We start from the raw sequence: 19,161 nt of genomic DNA, 5'->3' as shown, positions 1-19,161 counted from the left end.
CACGGCCCGCCGGACTCCCGGGGCCGCCGAGGCGGGGCTGGGCGGCCGCCGCTGCGAGAGGCGCGTCTCCCTGCCTCCTCCCCCCTCCCCGCCTGCCTCCCTCTCCACCTCTCTCCCCTCCCTCCTCCACCCCGCTATCCGCCGCCCCCCCACCCCCGCTCCTTTTTCTGCTCCCAAGTGCGCCGGGCGCGCGAGAGGCAGGCGGGGCGGCGCGGAGCAGGCAGCCTAGCGCTCTCGCCCACCGCCCGCTCGGCGCAGCTTCTCGCGGTCGCTCTTGTCGCCGCCGCCGGCGCGTCGGAGGGAGCCCAGCATGGCCGGGCCAGGCTGGCCGCGCCGCGCGTCTCGGGGGGCCTCGGCACTCCTGGCCGCCGCGCTTCTCTACGCCGCTCTGGGGGACGTGGTGCGCTCGGAGCAGCAGATCCCTCTCTCCGTGTAAGTGCCGGGTCCTGCGCCGCTCGGGGAGGGGACCCGGCCGCCCACGACCCGCTGTGTCCAAGTTTGGGCTCCTGCAGGTGCGGCGGGGCAGAACCTGCCGCGGGCGTCCGCCTCGCCTCTCGTACCTGCCGGCCGGGACCCGCGTGGGGTGGCGAGTCTGGGGTGGGATCCCCTGGTCCCCTCCCCGGGCTGGAGAGTGAGACCTGGAGAGGCTCACCTCCAGTGACAGCACCAACTTTGAATCCTGTTTACCGCATCCAACTTCCATGGGCCGTTTATTTACCTACCTCTTTGCTATCTTGCTATCTCACTTCTTTTGGGGGAGGGGGGAGGAGGAATTCTTCCGACTAGTCTTTGCCAGGTGTTGCCCAGTTTGGGTGATCAAGTTTTCAGGTAATTATTAAAATAAAATTCAGTGATCTTTCCGGAGATTCTGGGAGACTTTGCGCATTCTGAACTATGTGACCCCCCTCGGACCCCCTCCCGCTCTGCGCTCTGCAGTTTGGTGCTGTTAGTTGTTACCGAAGCGCTTTCTTTCTTTCTTTCTTTCTTTTTTTTCCCTCCAGTGTTATATTGCCCTACTCCTTCAGCCACAGCCCCGTGTGTGCATCTTGCGTGCATGTTGACTGTGACACGGTGTTACATTTGTTCTTGTGCCCTTTTTCCCTGTAGGGTGAAGCTCTGGGCCTCTGCTTTTGGTGGAGAGATAAAATCTATTGCCGCTAAGTACTCCGGCTCCCAGCTTCTGCAAAAGGTAAGGTTTCTGTGGTGGCAGGAAGCGATGATTTTTCCAGCACAGAAAATGGAGGCAGATTTAGTTTTCCAAACAAACGTGAACCCCGAGCAGCATCAGTTATCAAGAGGTGTCTCTGGTCCCCCGGTTTCTTGACAATGTACCTACCGTGCAGTGACTTCTCCCTACCAGCCGGTTATTTTTAGATGACACTTGATTCTAAACACAAAGAAAAGCAGGATACTCATTGGCACTGTCCTGGCTGGGGCTTCGGAAACTGAGTGTTTTTGCATGGCTCTCCTCTCAGTGTCGGTATTGCTGTTTCAGTGTGAGAGCAGATGCTCCTCTGGCCAAAAAATGCTAACTTCATCCAAGGGGCAGAATCAGTGCCTATGTTATGATGGCTTTCACCTTGCTTGCGTTGGAGGCTGGGGTTCAGTGTATCAGAGAAAGATGCTGCACTATTGTTTGTCATCCCTGCAGTTGTACAATCCCATTATTCCCCAATCATCTAGACCCAGGGCTGGGATGCATTACATCATTACAGATAAGGAGAATGAATGTGGTTATCTTTCCACTCAGCTGCACTGCTGGGTAATAACCTATGAGAGTAGTCCACAAACTTAAGAAATTGGTCTGCGTCCATATAATTCTGGACAGTAATGAGAATAGAGAATTGATTATTAGGCTTTTATCAGAAGCTGCATCAATTTTAATTCAAACAGGCAAGCATTATGCTTAAAATTACATTGTGAGATATATGGTCCTTTCCCTCCCCTCCAGGAAAAAAATGGGCTGGGGAGGAGAGATTAGAGGGGTTAAAAGAATTTTAAGTTAACAAATCAACAGGATTAATCCAAGAATTGTTTCAAAGATAGAAATAAAATTGGCCTTTAGAGGATAATTCTATGAAAATGGGTACAAACAGCTTAAATTGTTAAGTTAACTTTTAAGCATTTTAAAATGTGCTTTTTGGGCCAATGTAACATATGTGTCATGCATGCTGCCTGGTAACCAAGTACGTATTTTATTTATGGCATTCTGCTTTAGCGAGTAGTGTTTTTGGGGACATTATATGAAACGGTTTGTCACATAAAATCCATATATCATAATGAAGCATCAGCCCACAACGGAATGACAGAGATTAGTCTGGTTTAAAAATTGCCAATAGCCATATTCTCTGAAACTGTGGAAAGGTTGTTTGCTCAATTCTGTTATTTGGGGACGGAGTTCATTGAATTATAGGCAATTGATAAAAATTTGAAGTTATGATTTGCCTTTATGGAAGATGATAATTTACATACCCGTGACCCACCTCTTAGTTTATAGGAGTTGCCTTTTTGCTAGTATTCTTTTAATCTGGACCAGTCTGTACCCTGCTTTGGCATTTTGCCTGTGTGTCAGATGTTTTATGTGAAGAGTTCTGGCCTATTGCATTGCCTGTGTATTTTCCTTATGCTTTTAAAGAAGAGAACATTTTGTATAACTTTATTGAAATTTTTCATCTGCATGTTGTAGTTTAGTTGCAGCACCTCTGAAAGTATCCCTTCAGAGCCAGTAAATGTTTTTCTGGTTGTTCTTACGTATCTTCTATCTCACATTTTGTAGGGAGCACATGAAATATATTTTTTCCTTTTCTCTGAAGTTAACACACACACAAACAATGGACAAAACCCCATCAACCACATTATTGACTACTCTATAACAGCAAATTGGAATAAGCTAAAATGCTTCTCTTACCTTCTCATCAGCATCCTTTCTGATATTGAATTCACAAGCCTTGCTTTGCTTTGCCATGTTTGCAGCTTGACAATTGGGTAATTATTTCCAGCTGTTTATGGCTTTGTTGTTTCTTCCTGTTGCCTGGCGTTTTGTAATCTGATGCGAGGGGAAGGTGAGGTGTTGCTGGGCATTAGGTTCCAGGATGGACATCTGCTCTTGTGTTTAGATTGCAGTCCCTGGCCATGGAGTCCTGAGACATCCATGGCTTTGGCTTGCTAGGGGAGGACTTCCACGAATAATGAGACAGGGCATGGTAGACAAGTTGGGGAGCATTTTTGCAGGTATCGCTTGTCTGTCTTGGTCCATTGCCCCCAAATATGATTGTATTTTTAAAATCATCAAAGAACATTGATTTAGAGCGCTCAGGGTATGAATGAGAAAAGATGCGAGGTGCTCAGGGTGTGGGGAGGTGTAACATCATTTGGAAAAGAAAGGAGACCGTTGCCTTTCTCTTGATTATTTTCAAGTTTCTGGTCATTTACACAAAGAATAACTCCTCTGAATCAAAACGCTAGGCACCGTCCCATCATGTCACTGCATCCTTCACAATTAAGATACTCTCAAAATGAGTTAGAAAACTTGATTGAGAAATGCATTAACACTGTATGTAGTAAGGGGACTCAAAGGTGATAACACTATGTTACATAATAGACTAAGTATATTTTTAAGACATGGGCATTTAAACTTGATTTTCAGTTAAGTAAGGTATATTGTATACCATTGTACAATTTTCTGTACTCTATGTAGTTTCCCTAATTGACACTTTATGTTTTGAATTGATATAGTATGTTCATTTTTAGAATGGGAGTTTAGTAATTTTTGCACTAAGGCAAAAACTTTACAAAATAGTTATTGTGAATATAAGTTAAATAATAATTGGTCATCTATTTTAAGGTGTTTGGAGACTGGGAAAACTGCCATTTTTGGTAACAGGTTTTTATTAGGTAATATAATTCCAGGTAGCAGTATTATCACCGACTTCATCAACATAAATACAGCTATTTAACAATATACCTCATTGTCATGGCTTCAGAAAGGAGCATATTTTATCAGTTGTTTCTTTGTTTAATACCATGGCTTTCATTACTTTAGCTTATGATAATTCATTTGGTATCCACTGCCAGACTTTTCCTATTTTTTCTTCTTTTTATCTTTGCTGAGCACAGAAATAGCAATCTATTAGTTCCTTATAATGAGGATATTTTTGATTTTGTAAAATACTGTAGTTCACATTTTAGCAAAGTTTAGTGTTTCTAGTACAGAATGGAAGAATGTGGGACTTGCAGACAGAGTCGATATTGATAGGTTTTATAGTTGGTATAGGATAGCGGGCCCCTGAAAGGGGAGTGCTGGTGAGCGGCTGTGTGCCTGTGTCCTACCTTCCTTAGCTGGCAGGTACTGCAGGGTTTCCATGCACCTCAACTTTTAATTAACTTTCTTATTTGACATATTCATGCCAGTATTCAGCTGTCTCTATCTTGCTTCATTTTTTCCCAAAGAATGTGCTTTGTGTGGGTTCTTTCGGGGAGGCATAGTTTCATTACCTCTCTATTTTGGGATTCAGTGAGATGCATTCTAGTAGATCTGGTAACCTAGGCTGTTAAACTCATGGGCTCCACACCTTTAACATTCACAATTTAAAGGTATTAAACCAGTGTGATTCTCATTTCATCCTCCTTAGGGAGAATTTGGTAAGAGCCAGATTTGTCACTCTATTTAGTTCTGCATTCAAAGAAAGCATGTTCATGGGAATGAAGGGTTCCAATCACATTTTCCAGAATCATGATGATAAATACACAGTGGAAATACAGGTACTGTTTGTTTCTGCCATTAATGCTAGAAAAGAATTGACATTTACCTTGGATGCCTCATGTAGCACTTATCAAACATGCACTCCGTAGAATGCATAACCAGGATTTTGTGTTATCAACTATTTATTGAGAGGGTGGGTTTACTACATGAATGTGATGTCTCTTTCCACAGGACGGAGTCAGCAAAGTAAAAGGTTGGTTCTTTAAGCCATTTTGATAATTACGACTTTTCATCAATGTGGAAATCGACGGACTTTTAAATAATTGAATAGGAGCATTCACTTATCAGGAATTGGGTAGCAGTGTTGTGTTGCCTGTAGGAAGCCTGACACTACAGATTGCTTTATAGGGGAGGCGCTACTTGACTGAACAGTTTTGTTGAATAAACTTAGTTATTTGTCATCTGAGAGATTAATGCATTCAACCTATGCTGCCTATGTTTTAATTCACGGAACCGCTTCAATTACTGGACTCTTCCCTAGCAGATGATTTTTCAAAGTCTTGAAATATTGGAAATGACAGTTTTCAATCTTTCAGGGCAGTTTATTGGTCTCGTTAGCCCAATCACCAGGACATCAGCAGAGCAGGCTAAACCAGTTAGAATTCAGTTTGTGTGTCATCCCTGCACATACGTCTAATTGCATTTGTACACTCATACATGGTCACTTGCTGACCAGATCAAGTTCTTTTTGTCTGGCTTTGCTAAGTTTTGGTCTGAGCCTCTTCTGTCCATTTCTTTTTCTTTCCTTTTTTTTCTTTTTCTGAGAGTTTCTTTTCTGACAGATACATTTCTGCTTTGCTTTTTCTCTCATTAGGAACTGCTGCAGCCTGCATTGCTCCGACTTACAAGTGCTAGTCAAAATTAAGGGAGATGAAAACATAGGCATGGTTTGTCTGCGGCAAACTCAGATTTTTAATTCCAATGTGGTTATTAATTTTGATCACTTACCCTGGTGATCTCAGACTGGTTTTATTTTATTTTATCTTATTTATTCTAATAGCAGTGTGCTTTTAGGCAAACATGTGAGAACCAAATCACCTAGTAATAATAAAATCTGTCGGACATGGGCAAGCACAAATAATGTTTCTAGTTGTGATGAAGACATGGCCGTGTATCAGGATGAACAGAAGTAAAAGAAAGGTGAAACCATTACCCTGATCACCTGTGGTCCTGCCAGATGTCTCATTGTCCTGCAGTTTGGAGCACATATTCATGGAAATAAAGTTTGGGATTTTAGTCTTTGATCGATCCTCACTAGGTGTTTAGTGCTCCCACGTACACTGAACATTAAATGACTTGGTGTGTTGAGCTTACTTAAAGAGACATACATTTTCACAAGGATCCTTTGTTTCTGGTCTGCCATTAATCCAGATCTGTCATCACAGATACCAACAAATGGGCTTTATTCTTTATCTAGGTAAACGTTCTCTGTCAGATGGTAGTGGCATTTATTTCGGGGGTCCCCCCATCTTTTGCAGTCATACTGCTTATTGAAACAGCTTCCTGAGTTGAGACCCACAGGGTGTTCTAGACAGAGACGTTTAGCAGATTGCATATTCCCTGAGACACTGTGATTGGACTTAGAGGCCTGCAATGGCTGTGACTGAGAAAAAAAGGAAATAGATGTAAATGCCAGCCTATGAGTTAGTATATAAGATTGCCCCTACCCCTTTTAATGTAATTTTTATACAAGAGGCATAATGGCCTATACTTCATCTCCAGTGACTGCAGTGATGCTTTTGTGTATCATGGAACAAGAGGAAAAGTTCCTCATGTCAGGCCCTTGGCTATATCGATAGAATCTTCATCAGCCCTCTTTGGTCCATGAAACAAAAGTGAGCTTCTCCTTCAAGAGAAGAAAATGATACAGGAAAAGGAGGAGGAAGTTTGATTTCTGAGTATTAAGTGACCAGCAGACTGAGGTGGTTGCTTCTTAAATGTAAAGCAGGCTCGAAGACCCCTCTCTGACACAGTCCAGCCTGATCATGACGACTCTCGGCAGATGAGGCATCTGCACAGCTGATGTGTTTAGGGGATTTCTACGTGTGTAGTCAGCATGTCTGCTTTTCAGAAGAAAGTTATTTTACAACTACAGCTTTGAAAAGGGTCCAGCATGTCTTCAATAAATGGTAAACGTTTTAATTTCCATTTACTTTGAAACAACACTCATTGGGTGCTCATTCCAAGGCTGTTTAAATAAAACATCACATTTATAAGGTGTATTATGGTTATATGTTGCAGAGCTTACTGGTTACCCCAAATCAAGATTACAGAAATAAACAACTCAATAGCCAAATTATGAATGGACATTTCAAGGCCATATTGAAAAGGAGAGCATTATCTCTTGACAAGAAATAGATGACTATTTCCTCACTTTGTGCACATCCAAGTATTTATCTTGGCACCCGATATTGGAAAACAGTACCCTCCCAAGGTTAAAAGAGCTGTTATCCATGTAAATGATCTGGACTGGCAAGTTGGGCAGGCCTGCAAATGGTTATGGGTTCGCAGACCAGATCTCTGGTTATCCACTTTAGGTGAAGCAACTGCCTGTCGATATTTGGGGCTTGCACATGTCATTACCATTATATTTGTTAAGTTTGTGCATACGTGCATATGCCAGGAGAAACGGATGCTGTTCACAGAGTGTGCCAGATGCTGCCGGCTGATGGGGAGGACTGTTCTTGTCCTCTTGGACTGCTAGTGAGAGGGGGTTGAGGGAACAAACCAGGGTGCTAGGACAGAAATGAGTTACCCAGTGTGCCAGGCTCGGGTTTGTCCCGCCTGTGAGATTTTTTGCAGCAGCTGCAGCAGAGGATCTGCTGAGACCTGGACCAGCTACATAATTTGTGGGGCTCAGTGCAAAAGGAAAATATGGGACCCTTTGTGAAAAAATTATGAAGAACGTCAAGATGATGACCACAGAGCATCACAGCAGGCACGGGGCCTTTTGGGCTGGGCAAAGTCCCCTGCAGGACAGACCTTGCTTGTTTGGGCTCTCTCTTTTCCCTCCTGGGTAGCCCATCTTCTCATTCTGTTTTAATGTTCTGGCCACAGTCAGTCATGGAGGTGTCCTTTCCCCATCTTTGTTCATCATCATAATAGGTACAAAGCTTGGAGCATTTTCAGAGACACATCTTGGGAGATTCAGTGTTGTTGAAGGAAAGGTCACTGGCTTAGGAGCTGTGGTGTTTGTCTCCTTATCTTTTCTGTAGGCATTTCCTGAGAGGCTTTGGGCAAATGGTCTAATATAATAGTAAAACCAGGTAGCATTTATTCCCTCTGTCGTTTCTGCGTTCCTGGTACACAGTAAGTATTTCACATAAGTCTTCCTACTAAATTCTCTCAACAACCTAATGAGTCAGGGACTACCATTCACCCCACTTTTCAGATTTAGAAGTTGAGGCTTTTAGAAGCAGCCTCCTCCAGGTGACCAAGCTGGTCTTCCAGAGTCTGCTTGCCTGGCCACAGTGTGATTATATCTGCTTGTCTTTGTGTGACCTTTTCCATCTCAGTTCCTGTTTGAAAACACTGTGAATAATACCTGAGTTTCTCTACCTCATGGGTGTTTGGGAGGATTAAATGAGACAACATCTGGGAAATTACTTCTGAAACAATTAAAGACTGGGAAAACAGCTGAGAGGAGAAAGTTTGGAGTCAGATGGACTTGGCGTTGAGTCCCAGCTCTGCCATTTCCTAGCTGGGTCACCTTGCAAGTGTGACACTTCTGAACCTGCATCCTCCAGTGTGAAAGAAGATCAGTATCTTCTACCTCAAAGGCTGTGGTGAGGATGAAATGAAATAAAATACATGAAGCACTTAGTGCCTGGCATGTAGAAGCTTCCTGTTATTATTACTGGCCTCAGACGAATACAAGCTCTTTAGATAACCTTCACTGAGCGTCTGTGGGGCCTGGGTCCATAGACATAAATGAGCAAGCGTGTGAACGGGTGCATGAGTGCTGGGTGCTGGCATGCAGGAAGGTGGTCCCACCTGGCACCTGACCGGGAGGAGCCTGGGGAACCAGGTACTTTGGAACAGGAGGAGGCCGCTGTGGACCCAGCCTCTGCCCAGACCTTCACTCTTCTTCTTGAGGTAAGCTCCCCTCCCCCTAAGAGTCGGGGTGTTGCCCACAGGAGGAATGGAGGCTTGAAGAGCCTCTTGAGGGTCTTCCTGTTACCCTCTCCCTGGCTCGCCCTGCTATGCAGGCTGTGGGTCAGGCTGAGGAGGGACCAAGCCTCCCTGACTGCTCAGAGTGAGGACTGAAGCCACAGGAGAGACAGTGTGCCCAGCGATTTGATTTCCGTGCTGTGGGAGCACGTCCAGAAGCCAGCCGCAGACACTCATTAATCCCAGTGTTCTCTTGGACAGTATTCTGGGCATTTCCTCCATGAGAATTCTTCCTGCTAGGCTCTCGGAGGACTCTAGACTTCTCCTAACAGCTTCCTGGGGGAATGGTACTGATGACCAGCTCGGGGACGAGTCACCTCACCGGGCAGTGTGGTCTTTCCTCTAGTCAGGGGGCAGGGAGGTGCAGCAGCGCGTGGGGACTGCCATCAACCACCCAATCACAGGAGGCTCTGAAGGGCAGCTTTGTTCCTCTTCCAACTGGCCCTGCCCGCCTCCTCTCCAGAGCTTCCTTGGCATCTTCTGTTGTTGTGTTTTGGCCTTTGAGCATCTGCAGTCCTCTATGCTCTCCTTAAAGATGTTGAATGAGTGACATGTGCCATCCCTCTTTGTGTAAACGTAGGCACCAACACTTTGAAATCGTGGGGGAAGGGATGCTATTGTGGTTGCATAACTTTTAACGATTGTTTATGCATAAAGCCATTATAGTCAGCAGTGAAAGTCAGATGTCAGTGACGAAAGTAAATGTGCAAAAGCTTTGGTGGTTTCGCTTGGACCAAATAGTTTAGAAAATTGCCCAAGAATCGTTTGTGCCTGGGAATGTTACAAAACTACAAAGTCTGGCTTCACTGGTGGCTTCTTGAAATCCACCAACGTCATAACCAGCTCAGGTGAACAGATTGTTCACTGGGACTGGAGAGGAAAGAAATGGGCTTTTTTGAAGGAGTGTTTAATGAGCCAAGCATTCTTCGTATTAAAGTAGATAATGTAAGGCATCTGATGTGGTCCTTTGTTTCACTTGGAGGTGGTTGGCCTATTTTACCTACCTCTCAGAGGTGGGGCTTGCAGCTCAGGGAGGTGGAGCACTTGCCACGTGGTGGGGCTGGACTCAGGCTGGAGTGTGTTTTGACCCTCAAGCCTTTGACTTTTCTTTGCAGCATGTGGGCTGATTCTATCTGAGCACAAGCTTCATTCTGGTTTTCAGGACATCAGCAGAATGAGAAGGGTCCTGGTGGGTGGGATGCCAGCACCCTCTCTGGTTTCTGTCCCCCAGACATGGTGTCCTCAGGTGGGGTTTTGGGACATGTGCTTTTTTGGCAGTGAAGACCGACTTTCTGGACATCTTGCCCCCGCAAGGCTGGAAAGGACTTCCTCTGCTCCGTGTGGGCTGGTGCTGAGGTGGGCCGGGAACAGTTCCTAAGGGAGACTGGGCAGGTTGACTGGAGTGGTCCTGGCTGGCAGGGGAGAGGTGGTGATGTTGGGCACCTTATGCCTCTGCTTAGCCTGGAAGGCAGGGCTGCCAAGGAAGAGAGTATTTTCCTGAGAAGGATGTGGTGTAAGCTAAGACACGAGGCCTCAGCTATTGTGCAAAAGGCAGGGAGCGTTTCCACTCACGTTTTCCTCCAAAAATCAAGACTACACTTCATGTGTCTGCTCAGGTCCCTAAGTATGGTGAGTGAGTGCGTGCCTCTTACACTTGATGATTTGAGGCATTTTCCTGAGACTGGTGTTTGCATTAACAAGGAATAAAACGTATAATTGGCCCTTGGAATGCCCCCAAGTCTAGACCCTCCCATGCTATAAACTTGACCCTGAATTTCCTTCTGGATATCTCTTGGCTCCCAGGAAAGAACCTGTCAGGTTTTAGAAGGATCTAGATTTCTATAACAGTGAGCCATGCACAGCTGAAAAGAGATTTTTAAAAAGGGCATGGGCTTTGGAGTTGCCTTCCACTCTGCCAGTCACTAATTTTACCTCCCTGAGCCTTGGTTTGCTCATGGACAGAACAAAACTAATAATAAAATCACCTGTGTCATAGGGCTTTGGGGAAGGCTAAATGATAGAACACATATGAAGTCATTTAGAGCAATATGTGGCACATGGGAAGCCTTAGTTCTGTGGCTGCTGTCTCATTTATAGTGTCTGCTTCATTATTACTGAAGAGCAACAGAGACTCCTAGAATTTTAGTAACTTTGATCCCATGATGAGTTCATAAGGTTAAGGCAACATACGTCATACACATTTAATGTGACAGGGGCACAGTGGCAAACAGAAGCATTTATTATGTTCCCACGGAGGTGGATTTAAATTTTTTTTGCTTTCTTTCTCAGATTCTCCATATCCTGTCCCTTGTACAGTACAGGTGGGCAGCTGAGGGATTCACTTTTGTTCTTGGTGTAACATTGGATTGTAATTTGCAAAGCAAGGTGAGAGAAACACCAGGCAGGCACTTGACTCTTTGTGCCTGCGCCATCCGAAATGCCTTTTCTATTGTGCTTTGTTGAGGCAGAAGCAGAAAAATAGGATAAAAAGAACAATTGGTGTGGGAGGCAGTAAATCCATTGGAGGTAGGCAGTCTTTGGCCACGAGTCATAACATGTGTTTTTACTCCTAGCCTCCCACCAGTTTCCATTATCACTGAAATTTCTATTAGCACAATATGTCACATTATGTACAAATAGCTCAACGAGCATAGGTTTTTGCCCTACTGACAAAAATGATGGTCATTCGGCTTCTGGGATAGTAAAACTCAAGTTTGAATGTTCTTTCTTCTTGCATTTTGGCCTGGGCCCCAGTCAGATGCTGTGCTTTTGCACATTAGAAAAGAGGGCACACCTTGAGGGAATCACTGTTAGGCAACCAGTAAAAGGTGTGTGTGTTGATATACATGGTGTGTTTCCCTTTGTTAAAAACTAGTAAGTACTTTAAAATCCCAGGGTCTGTAGCCAAGTTCCAGTATTTCAGAACATCAGGAATCATCTGGTCACCCTGAAATAAGATGTAATCCTCTCAGGGAATGGCTCACAGCTCACTAATCTTTTGAAAAAAGCCAACAATACACATTTCCCAGAACAGGAATTTCAGAATTATGGAGCTGTTTCTGGATTTCCTACTTAAACAGCAAGATTTTAAGTTTTTTTTTGCATGAAACAAATGTACAAATGCCCTGTGAGTGATGTGAAAAATATGTAGACTTAGAAAGAAATTTAAGGATTATTGATTTTTTAAAAAAATTACTTTTAAGAGAGGCAGTTGGACTTGGAAAGGCAGAACTGTGTAGAAGGGAGAGTCTGGATCTCAGGCCTATCAAGGGTAGAATCCAGTGCTGCTGCTGACTAGTCATTTGACTCTGACAAGTCAGGTGCTGAACCTCAGTGTTCTTACCTGTCAAATGGGCACGATGGCACTAACTTCTAGGATGAATTTGAGAGGTACAAATGAGAATATGCACACAGGATGCTTAGCAATAAGGGCTCATGAGAAGTGTATAGAAAAGATGGGCTGTTGTTGTTGTTGTTATTATTCCCCAGTAGCTGCGCCCACATATCAGGGCATGATGGCTGCTGAAGATAGTAGTTTTTCCACTTGGGGGACAGTTAATATCAGGCCACATGGAGGCTTTCACTAGAGCTGCCCGCCATTGAGCCCCACAAGGTCTTTTTAGGAAGTAATCATAATAATGATGCAGGTACTTTATTTGTATGGTGTGCCATGTGCTTATTTGCATTATTTCATTTATTTCCTCACAAACACTCCTGAGGTTGGTTCTCTTATCATCTCTATTTTAGAGATGCAGAAACCAAGACAGAGAATGTAACTTGGCCCAAGGCTACCCAGTTCCAAGTGGCAAAGACAGGTTGGGGTCCTGGGTCTTGTGAAGCCTGTTCAGCTGCCTGGTCTGGGGTAGGGTCGAGGAGAGGCATCTGGACCAGCAAGTTCTCCATGCTTTGGTCTTAGCCTGCTATTGGCTTATCAGGCTGGCTGGTGGAAACTTCTTTCCTGTCCTTAGTCTTTTCCCCAATGGAGCTTTCAGTCTTTTTAGTACATTGTCATTTGTTTCCATAATACAGAATTAAAAAGGAACAAGAGCTGGAATGAGGGGAGGGGCCAGTGCACCCTCTCTGTTTCTATAGATTTTCCTTTTATTATAATAAAATGATGTTGCTTGTCTTTTGATTTCCTTTGAGGGGGCACCCACCTCTCCCCTCATTAGATCTGACTCTTTTTGAAGCCTTTCTGAGAATCTCATTGATTTTGGTTATATTTCCCTTTGTGTATTCCCCATGAGGGTAATGGATGATGGTGTGAAAGAGCCAACTTGGGCTCTGGGACCTTGGTAGAAGACAGATCTGGCTTTGAGATCTAGCTTGGCTCTTGTTAGCTTCACTTCTGGGCCTCAGTTTCCTTATCTGTAAAATGGGGGTGATGGTGAGGTTTAGCTATGTGGTTGTGTGGCATCAGTCTTAGCACAGAACCGGATGTCTGTGCCCAGTAAATTTTAGCTCCTTGATTTTTGTCATCCCCACTCTTTGTCTATCTTTCCTGGATGTTTGTTGGTGGTTATTTTTCTTTTATTTTTCGCAGAAGCCACAGTTATGTTTTTCTGCATGATTGACAGCTAGCTTGAAGGCTGCAGTCCTTGGACCCACAGGGTCAATTTTATTTTGCATGAAATGAGCCTGGCAGATCTGTCCATGCCCCTGGCAGTTCTGGGGAAGTGTGATATCCTGAGGACCCTTATCTCTTTTGGTGGGGGTTAGGGGTGTGGAGAGGGAGGCAGGTGAGCTAGACCAGAAATTCCTGAAGGGAAGGCTCGCACTTTCTGATGGGAGAGGGTCCTCCTCTGGCACTTAGCATAGAGCTACCTTTGGGGTGGGCTTCAAAGGCTGTTTGTGGAATGCATGAATGTACAGATAAACAAAGGAGCCTTTTCCTGATGTTCACACTTTGGTGATGGGAATAACGCTGTTGAGCACAGGTCAAAACTAGGTCCTTCACATCCCTTTTCTCATCTACGCTCCAATGCTGGATTTTATGAGCCCCTAGCACCAGGTGTATTTGCTGCAAAAAGTCAGGGCTGCCTCCCAGCTACAGCAATCCAGCTGTGAAGCCCTGCAGGCGGGTCCTGTGCCCACAACTAGCTATGTGCCAGCAGGGACTGCCAGACATCTGAGCCAGCTGGTCCTCACTTCTCTCAGCTTGTGACCCTCTCCTTGTCCCTGGAGAGTATCCTAGCCCATCTCCATCAGCACCCTGAAAACACTGCCCAGTTTCCCCACTCTGAAGCCTCCTAGCCAGGCAGAGGGGTCCCGGCGCCTCCCAGCGCCAAGTTGAGCAGCTGCGGCCGGAGCACCGCAGTGCCGGGCGGGTGGGGCGGGTGTGCGAGGAGCACCAAGCGAGACTGATGGGGCCGCTGCAGCCGCCACCATCAACCTGGGGGCGGCAACTCGGCAAAGGCAATTAGGAAGCTGCCGCAGCTAATTCCATGAAGCACTCAAACGCCACATTCCCAGTGAATGTGAATTTTAATTTCTACCCCTTTCACCTTCACATGTGGTCATTACCTGGCCTTCTCAGAGGCCCTGCTGTCATCAAGATGCTGCATGGTATTTGCTGAGCATGATGTCACCTTCTCTGTGCAGCTTCCTTTTATTTTACACTTATTTGTTTATTTGTTTAGTTATTTTGTACATCCCTGGGACTGGGTTTCTGAGTCTGTGCACTGCAGACACTCAGGAGCTGCATCTTCAACTGCTGCATACACCTGCAGCATCCACGAAGCAGCGCTACCCACTCCTGGGCTGCATCCCAGCTGCACCCTGCGTCCAGCACCTCCACACAGGAGGAGACCTTGTGAGAGGCCATAAAGCAAGTTTGGGTAATTTGCATTTGTGTCCTGCAGGTACAATTGTCCACTCTCTTTTCTCAGCCTGGCCCATGGATATGATGAAATCCTGCACCAAGCACAGTCCCTCTGAGATAAGGGGGAGCAGCTGGCTGGGAAGTGGGAATTAAATTATATGGATTTAATGGGGGTCAGTTTTGCCAAAAGCTCTTTAGCTCCAGCCCCCCTCCCCTCTTCCTTATTATCGGATCCAACAGATTATTTGAGGTTTTTGGAGAGTCTCATGTCTGGCTCCTCCCTAGGACTTTATTCTGTGGAGACCGTGAAGCTTCTTGGATGACTTTTGCTTTGTGGAGCACTCCGTGTTATATCACACTCAGAATTTGCTGTGCAGTCCCATAGTCTCCAGAATCTGATGCCCCCCTTCTAGCATCCTGCCAAGCCTGACTACTCACTTAGAAGGAAACAAGAAGATGTCCTAGTTGGGGCAGATCTTGGGAACCAGCCCCTCCAGCTGTAGGTGCTCCCGGTCTGGTAGCGTGCCCCAGTGAATCAGGAACAGGCCAGGCCTGGAGGACTGGCGTTTCCCATCCCAGGCCCCGGCTTGTGCAATGATCAGGGCATTGAGGCCACAGAGGGGAGGAAGGCTCCCTGTCTCACAGCGGGCTGCTTGAAGAACAAAAGGAGGCAGCCTCTAGCCCCATGTCCCTCTACTCCCTGTTGCAGGCCTTTCAAAGCTCCTCTGCCAGACTCCACAGGAAACCTTCTCTACTTCCCAGGCAAAAGGGCCTTTGCAATCTTTCCTCCAATTAAATCACATTTAAGTCTGAATTTCACCTAAAGAAAATGTTCCCCCAATGTCTGTCTTTTTTAACAGCCAAAATATTTTGTCCCAGTGCGTCATCGGGGAACATCCCCGTTATTAACACAATATCCATTAGTGAAGTGAGTAGGAGACAGAACAATTAGTCAAGTGTTTATTCAGTACTAATGAACCCATCTGGAAACCCGAGGCCTCAACCAACTCCTTTTCCACAATAGAGGTTCAAATGTCCAAATGCCTCTTTTGGGGGAGAATATCATGGTCTGGGAAAATCTCTGGCTATCTTAACAGCCTTACAAGAACACATTAACTTTTGACCAAATGTTGGAAATGTTTTCTTCCTTCTTTCCTTCACTCCCTTCCTTCCTGCTTCAACAAACACTCCTCGAATATTCAGTTTGGTGTGCAGAGCTGTATTAGGTGCCAAAATCCCTTTGCTGCTGTGGCTACCTTTTGCATCCTTGTCCTGAATGCTTCACTGACAGCACCCCGCTCAGTCCGCAAACACTCAGGCTGTGTCACGCCTCTGTGCTTCGGCCCAGGCCATTCCAGCCATCTACATTGCTGTCCTGTTGCCCTTGTCTGGCTGCTGAGCCCTGACCCTAGAGGATGTCAGACTTCACATGCAGAAATATCACCTGAGGAGCTGGTTAAAGTGCATGATTTCAGTAACTCATCCCAAGATACTTGGACTTAGAAAGCTTGGGCCAGGGCCCAGGAATCTGCATTCAAACAAACATCTTAGGTAATTCTGATGTTGGTGGTCCAGAGACCATGTTTTTTTGTTTGTTGGTTGGTTTTTTAGGTGGGGTGATTAAGTTTATTTATTGATTGATTGATGGAGGTACTGGGGATTGAACCCAGGACCTTGTGCATGATAGGCACATACTCTCCAACTGAGCTACACCCTCCCTGCTCAGAGACCATATTTTGATAAACACTATTTATATCCCACCTGTGGAAAGCTTCTGGCTTCCCCTAAAGAGATCCAATCGTTCCTTCTCTTTCCTGCTGGGAGGAAATGTGCACATCTTCCTGCCGTGGTTTGCTTATGTATCTGTATGCCTGAAGTCTGTTCCATCCTGGGTGGAGGCAGTGGCTGCTTGGCCCCTGAACCCACCAAAAGCTGGCACGAGTACAGCCTTGCTCAGCATGCATAATGTGACTAGAGATTTTCTATGCAATATAGACTTTGGAACAAGTCAGGCATTTTATCTTTAAAGTTAGAAAGTGCCCAGGAGCATATCTGATGGTTGAAGCAGTTTATTTATAAACCGCTGAGCATAGTTGAAGTGGCCATTCTCTGATTTGTAAGATGGAGAGAAATTTGTTGACCTGTCACCGATGTTTTTTCTTCTTACCAACTAGGTTACTGGGACCTGTGGTTACCAGCCCTTTAACAGAAAATTGTTTGGTGAATGTCAGTATGACAGATGCCATCTGCTTCCCGTAAAGTCTGCTCCTAATCTCCCTGGTACAAGAATTGCTCCCCCAGGGGCCCATTGGGCACAAAAGTACATTTTTTTCTAAGTCAGCGGCTTTCAGACTTTTTTGACCATGGTCCACAGTGAGAAATACATGATTCAATGCAACCCTTTCCACACAACTTCACATTTGAAACCCAAGTTTTATGAAACCACTTAGCTTTATTCTCTGCAGTGCAATCTGGTCTATTTGATTTGACAAGACTCTGTACCACTGTATTCTGTTCTGTTCTGTTCTGTTCTGCTCTGTTCTGTGCTGTGCTGTTCTATTATTCTATTCTATTCTATTCTATTCTATTCTATTCTATTCTATTCTATTCTATTCTATTCTATTCTATTCTATTCTAACCTATTCAACTTTATGCATTTTAGAAGGCTGGCTATGAGCAATAAGTTCATTTCACAACCTAATACACGTGTTAAGGAAAAAACAGTGCTCTAAATGTTACCAGGGTAAATTATTGAGTAGTTTAATTTTATTCTGGAAGGTGTAGTGTTGATCTTTGAGACTAAAGCAGGGTTTTCCCCAACAATATTGATAGATGGTGTTAGCTAATGTTTGTCAGCCAGTTGCAATGCCAAGCTCTCTGTATAAATTGATTTCACCGCTCAACAGCTCCATGTGATAGGTGCTGTGATAGCCCCATTTTCCTGATGGGGACACTTAGGTTCAGGGAGGTAAAAGACTTACCCAAAGTCACAAGGCTAATGTAAGTGATAGCATTGGTTCTTGAGCACAGGGCTCTCTGACCATGACACCTGTACTCTTTCCTATATTTACATTTGCCTTTTCCTGTTGCCAGTGGCCACCTTAGTTGGTCCTAAGTGTTACCTCTGGGCTGCTGTGTGGGAAACTCAGAGGCAACGTGGGGGGTGGCATGACGGGGGGGCAATGGGGAAGAAATGTGAGAGAAAGGGAGGAGAGTAGGAGAGGGAAGTTTGGGGAGCACAAAGAGAGCAGTGGTCTTCAAAACACCTGATATCTTACTTAGCACTAAGAGAATTTACAGAGGTTTTGCATTTATGTTATATTGGCCTCCTCCTCTTGGGGCATCTACTGCATCTGGTGTTTGTTATTGTACCTGGTGGTCAGTTATTTGTTTTCTGATTTCCTCTCTGACCTGGGGTCATCTTTCAGAGGCCAGGAATGATGCCTTGTCCTTCTTGGCATGCTCAGGACCTGGCCCAAGGAGATACTGCTTGAATGTTTGGTGAATGAGCAAGTGCATGAAGAGATCCTTTAGTTTAATCCTCGCAAGTTAACCAGCCCACAAGTACTTTTCCATCCCCTCATATTGCATTTGAGGAAACTGGGCCCAAGATCCTAAAGCTAGTGATGGAAGAGCCAGTAGGAGGATCATCACCCCCAGATATGAAAGTGACTATTATGTTCATATTTATTTGTTTTTTGAGAATAAATTTGCTTATCCCACTTCTTAAGAATTTATCTTCCTACCATCTGAATCTGGATTGCTGACTTGGTTTCCTGGGTTTTTCTTCTTTTCTTTTCTTTTCTTCTTTTTTTGGTTGTTTGGGTACCATGTGGCTGGACCAGAAGGTCACAGGGCTAGAGAGGGCAGGGCCCTGCCTGGGGGTCTGAGGTCCAAGATCATGCTGTGGCTCTGACACTGCTGAGCTCATGGACCTGAGTCAGCTCACTGCTTCTCCCTGAGCCCACACTTTGTAGAGCTCCAACGATCCTCAGTGCTGCGACTCAGGACAGTTCCAAAGAATAACAGATCCTACATTATTTCCTGTCAGCTCCACCATGAGATGAGTGGTCCTCTTTCCATTTTGCCAGTGTTCATCCATCCTAACAACATCTGTTGCCCTGTCTCTTCCTGCACTAGGCACCTGCTGAAGTTGAGGGAAGTAGGGAGATGCTGCTGGCCCTACCTCAGGATGCTTAGAATCTCTTAGGGGCAGTGACTTACACCAGTGCAAACTCTTTAGAAGACAGGGCAGACTTAGCCAAATGGCCAAGAGAAGACAGAGTAGCATCTTGGTAAATTCTCCTCTACAATTTTGCTAATGTTATTTCCCAGGAGTCTTTGTACCACAGACTTGTGTCAGGGAATGGAGTCATCATTGAATGTAAAAGGCAAAAATAAAAGGGAC

At 45.2% G+C, this 19,161-nt stretch overlaps 1 protein-coding gene and 1 non-coding gene across 2 annotated transcripts in view; one reads left to right on the top strand and one right to left on the bottom strand.

Moving 5' to 3' along the window:
* Nucleotides 1-310: 310 nt before the first annotated feature.
* Nucleotides 311-19,161, top strand: part of CACNA2D3 (calcium voltage-gated channel auxiliary subunit alpha2delta 3) — a 776,419-nt gene continuing 757,568 nt past the window's right edge. Inside the window, exons 1-2 of the mRNA XM_032458250.1 lie at nt 311-432; nt 1,108-1,189. Coding sequence (XP_032314141.1) covers nt 311-432; nt 1,108-1,189 — 204 coding nt within the window. The remainder of the gene's footprint in view (nt 433-1,107; nt 1,190-19,161) is intronic.
* Nucleotides 16,399-16,470, bottom strand: TRNAD-AUC. Its single transcript has one exon. It is a non-coding gene; the product is annotated as a tRNA-Asp (tRNA).

This window comes from Camelus ferus, chromosome 17 (assembly GCF_009834535.1).
Source record: "Camelus ferus isolate YT-003-E chromosome 17, BCGSAC_Cfer_1.0, whole genome shotgun sequence".
Taxonomy (NCBI): Eukaryota; Metazoa; Chordata; class Mammalia; order Artiodactyla; family Camelidae; genus Camelus; species Camelus ferus.
Note: the sequence above shows the minus strand (reverse complement) of the source record. Positions and strands in the feature narration are given on the sequence as shown.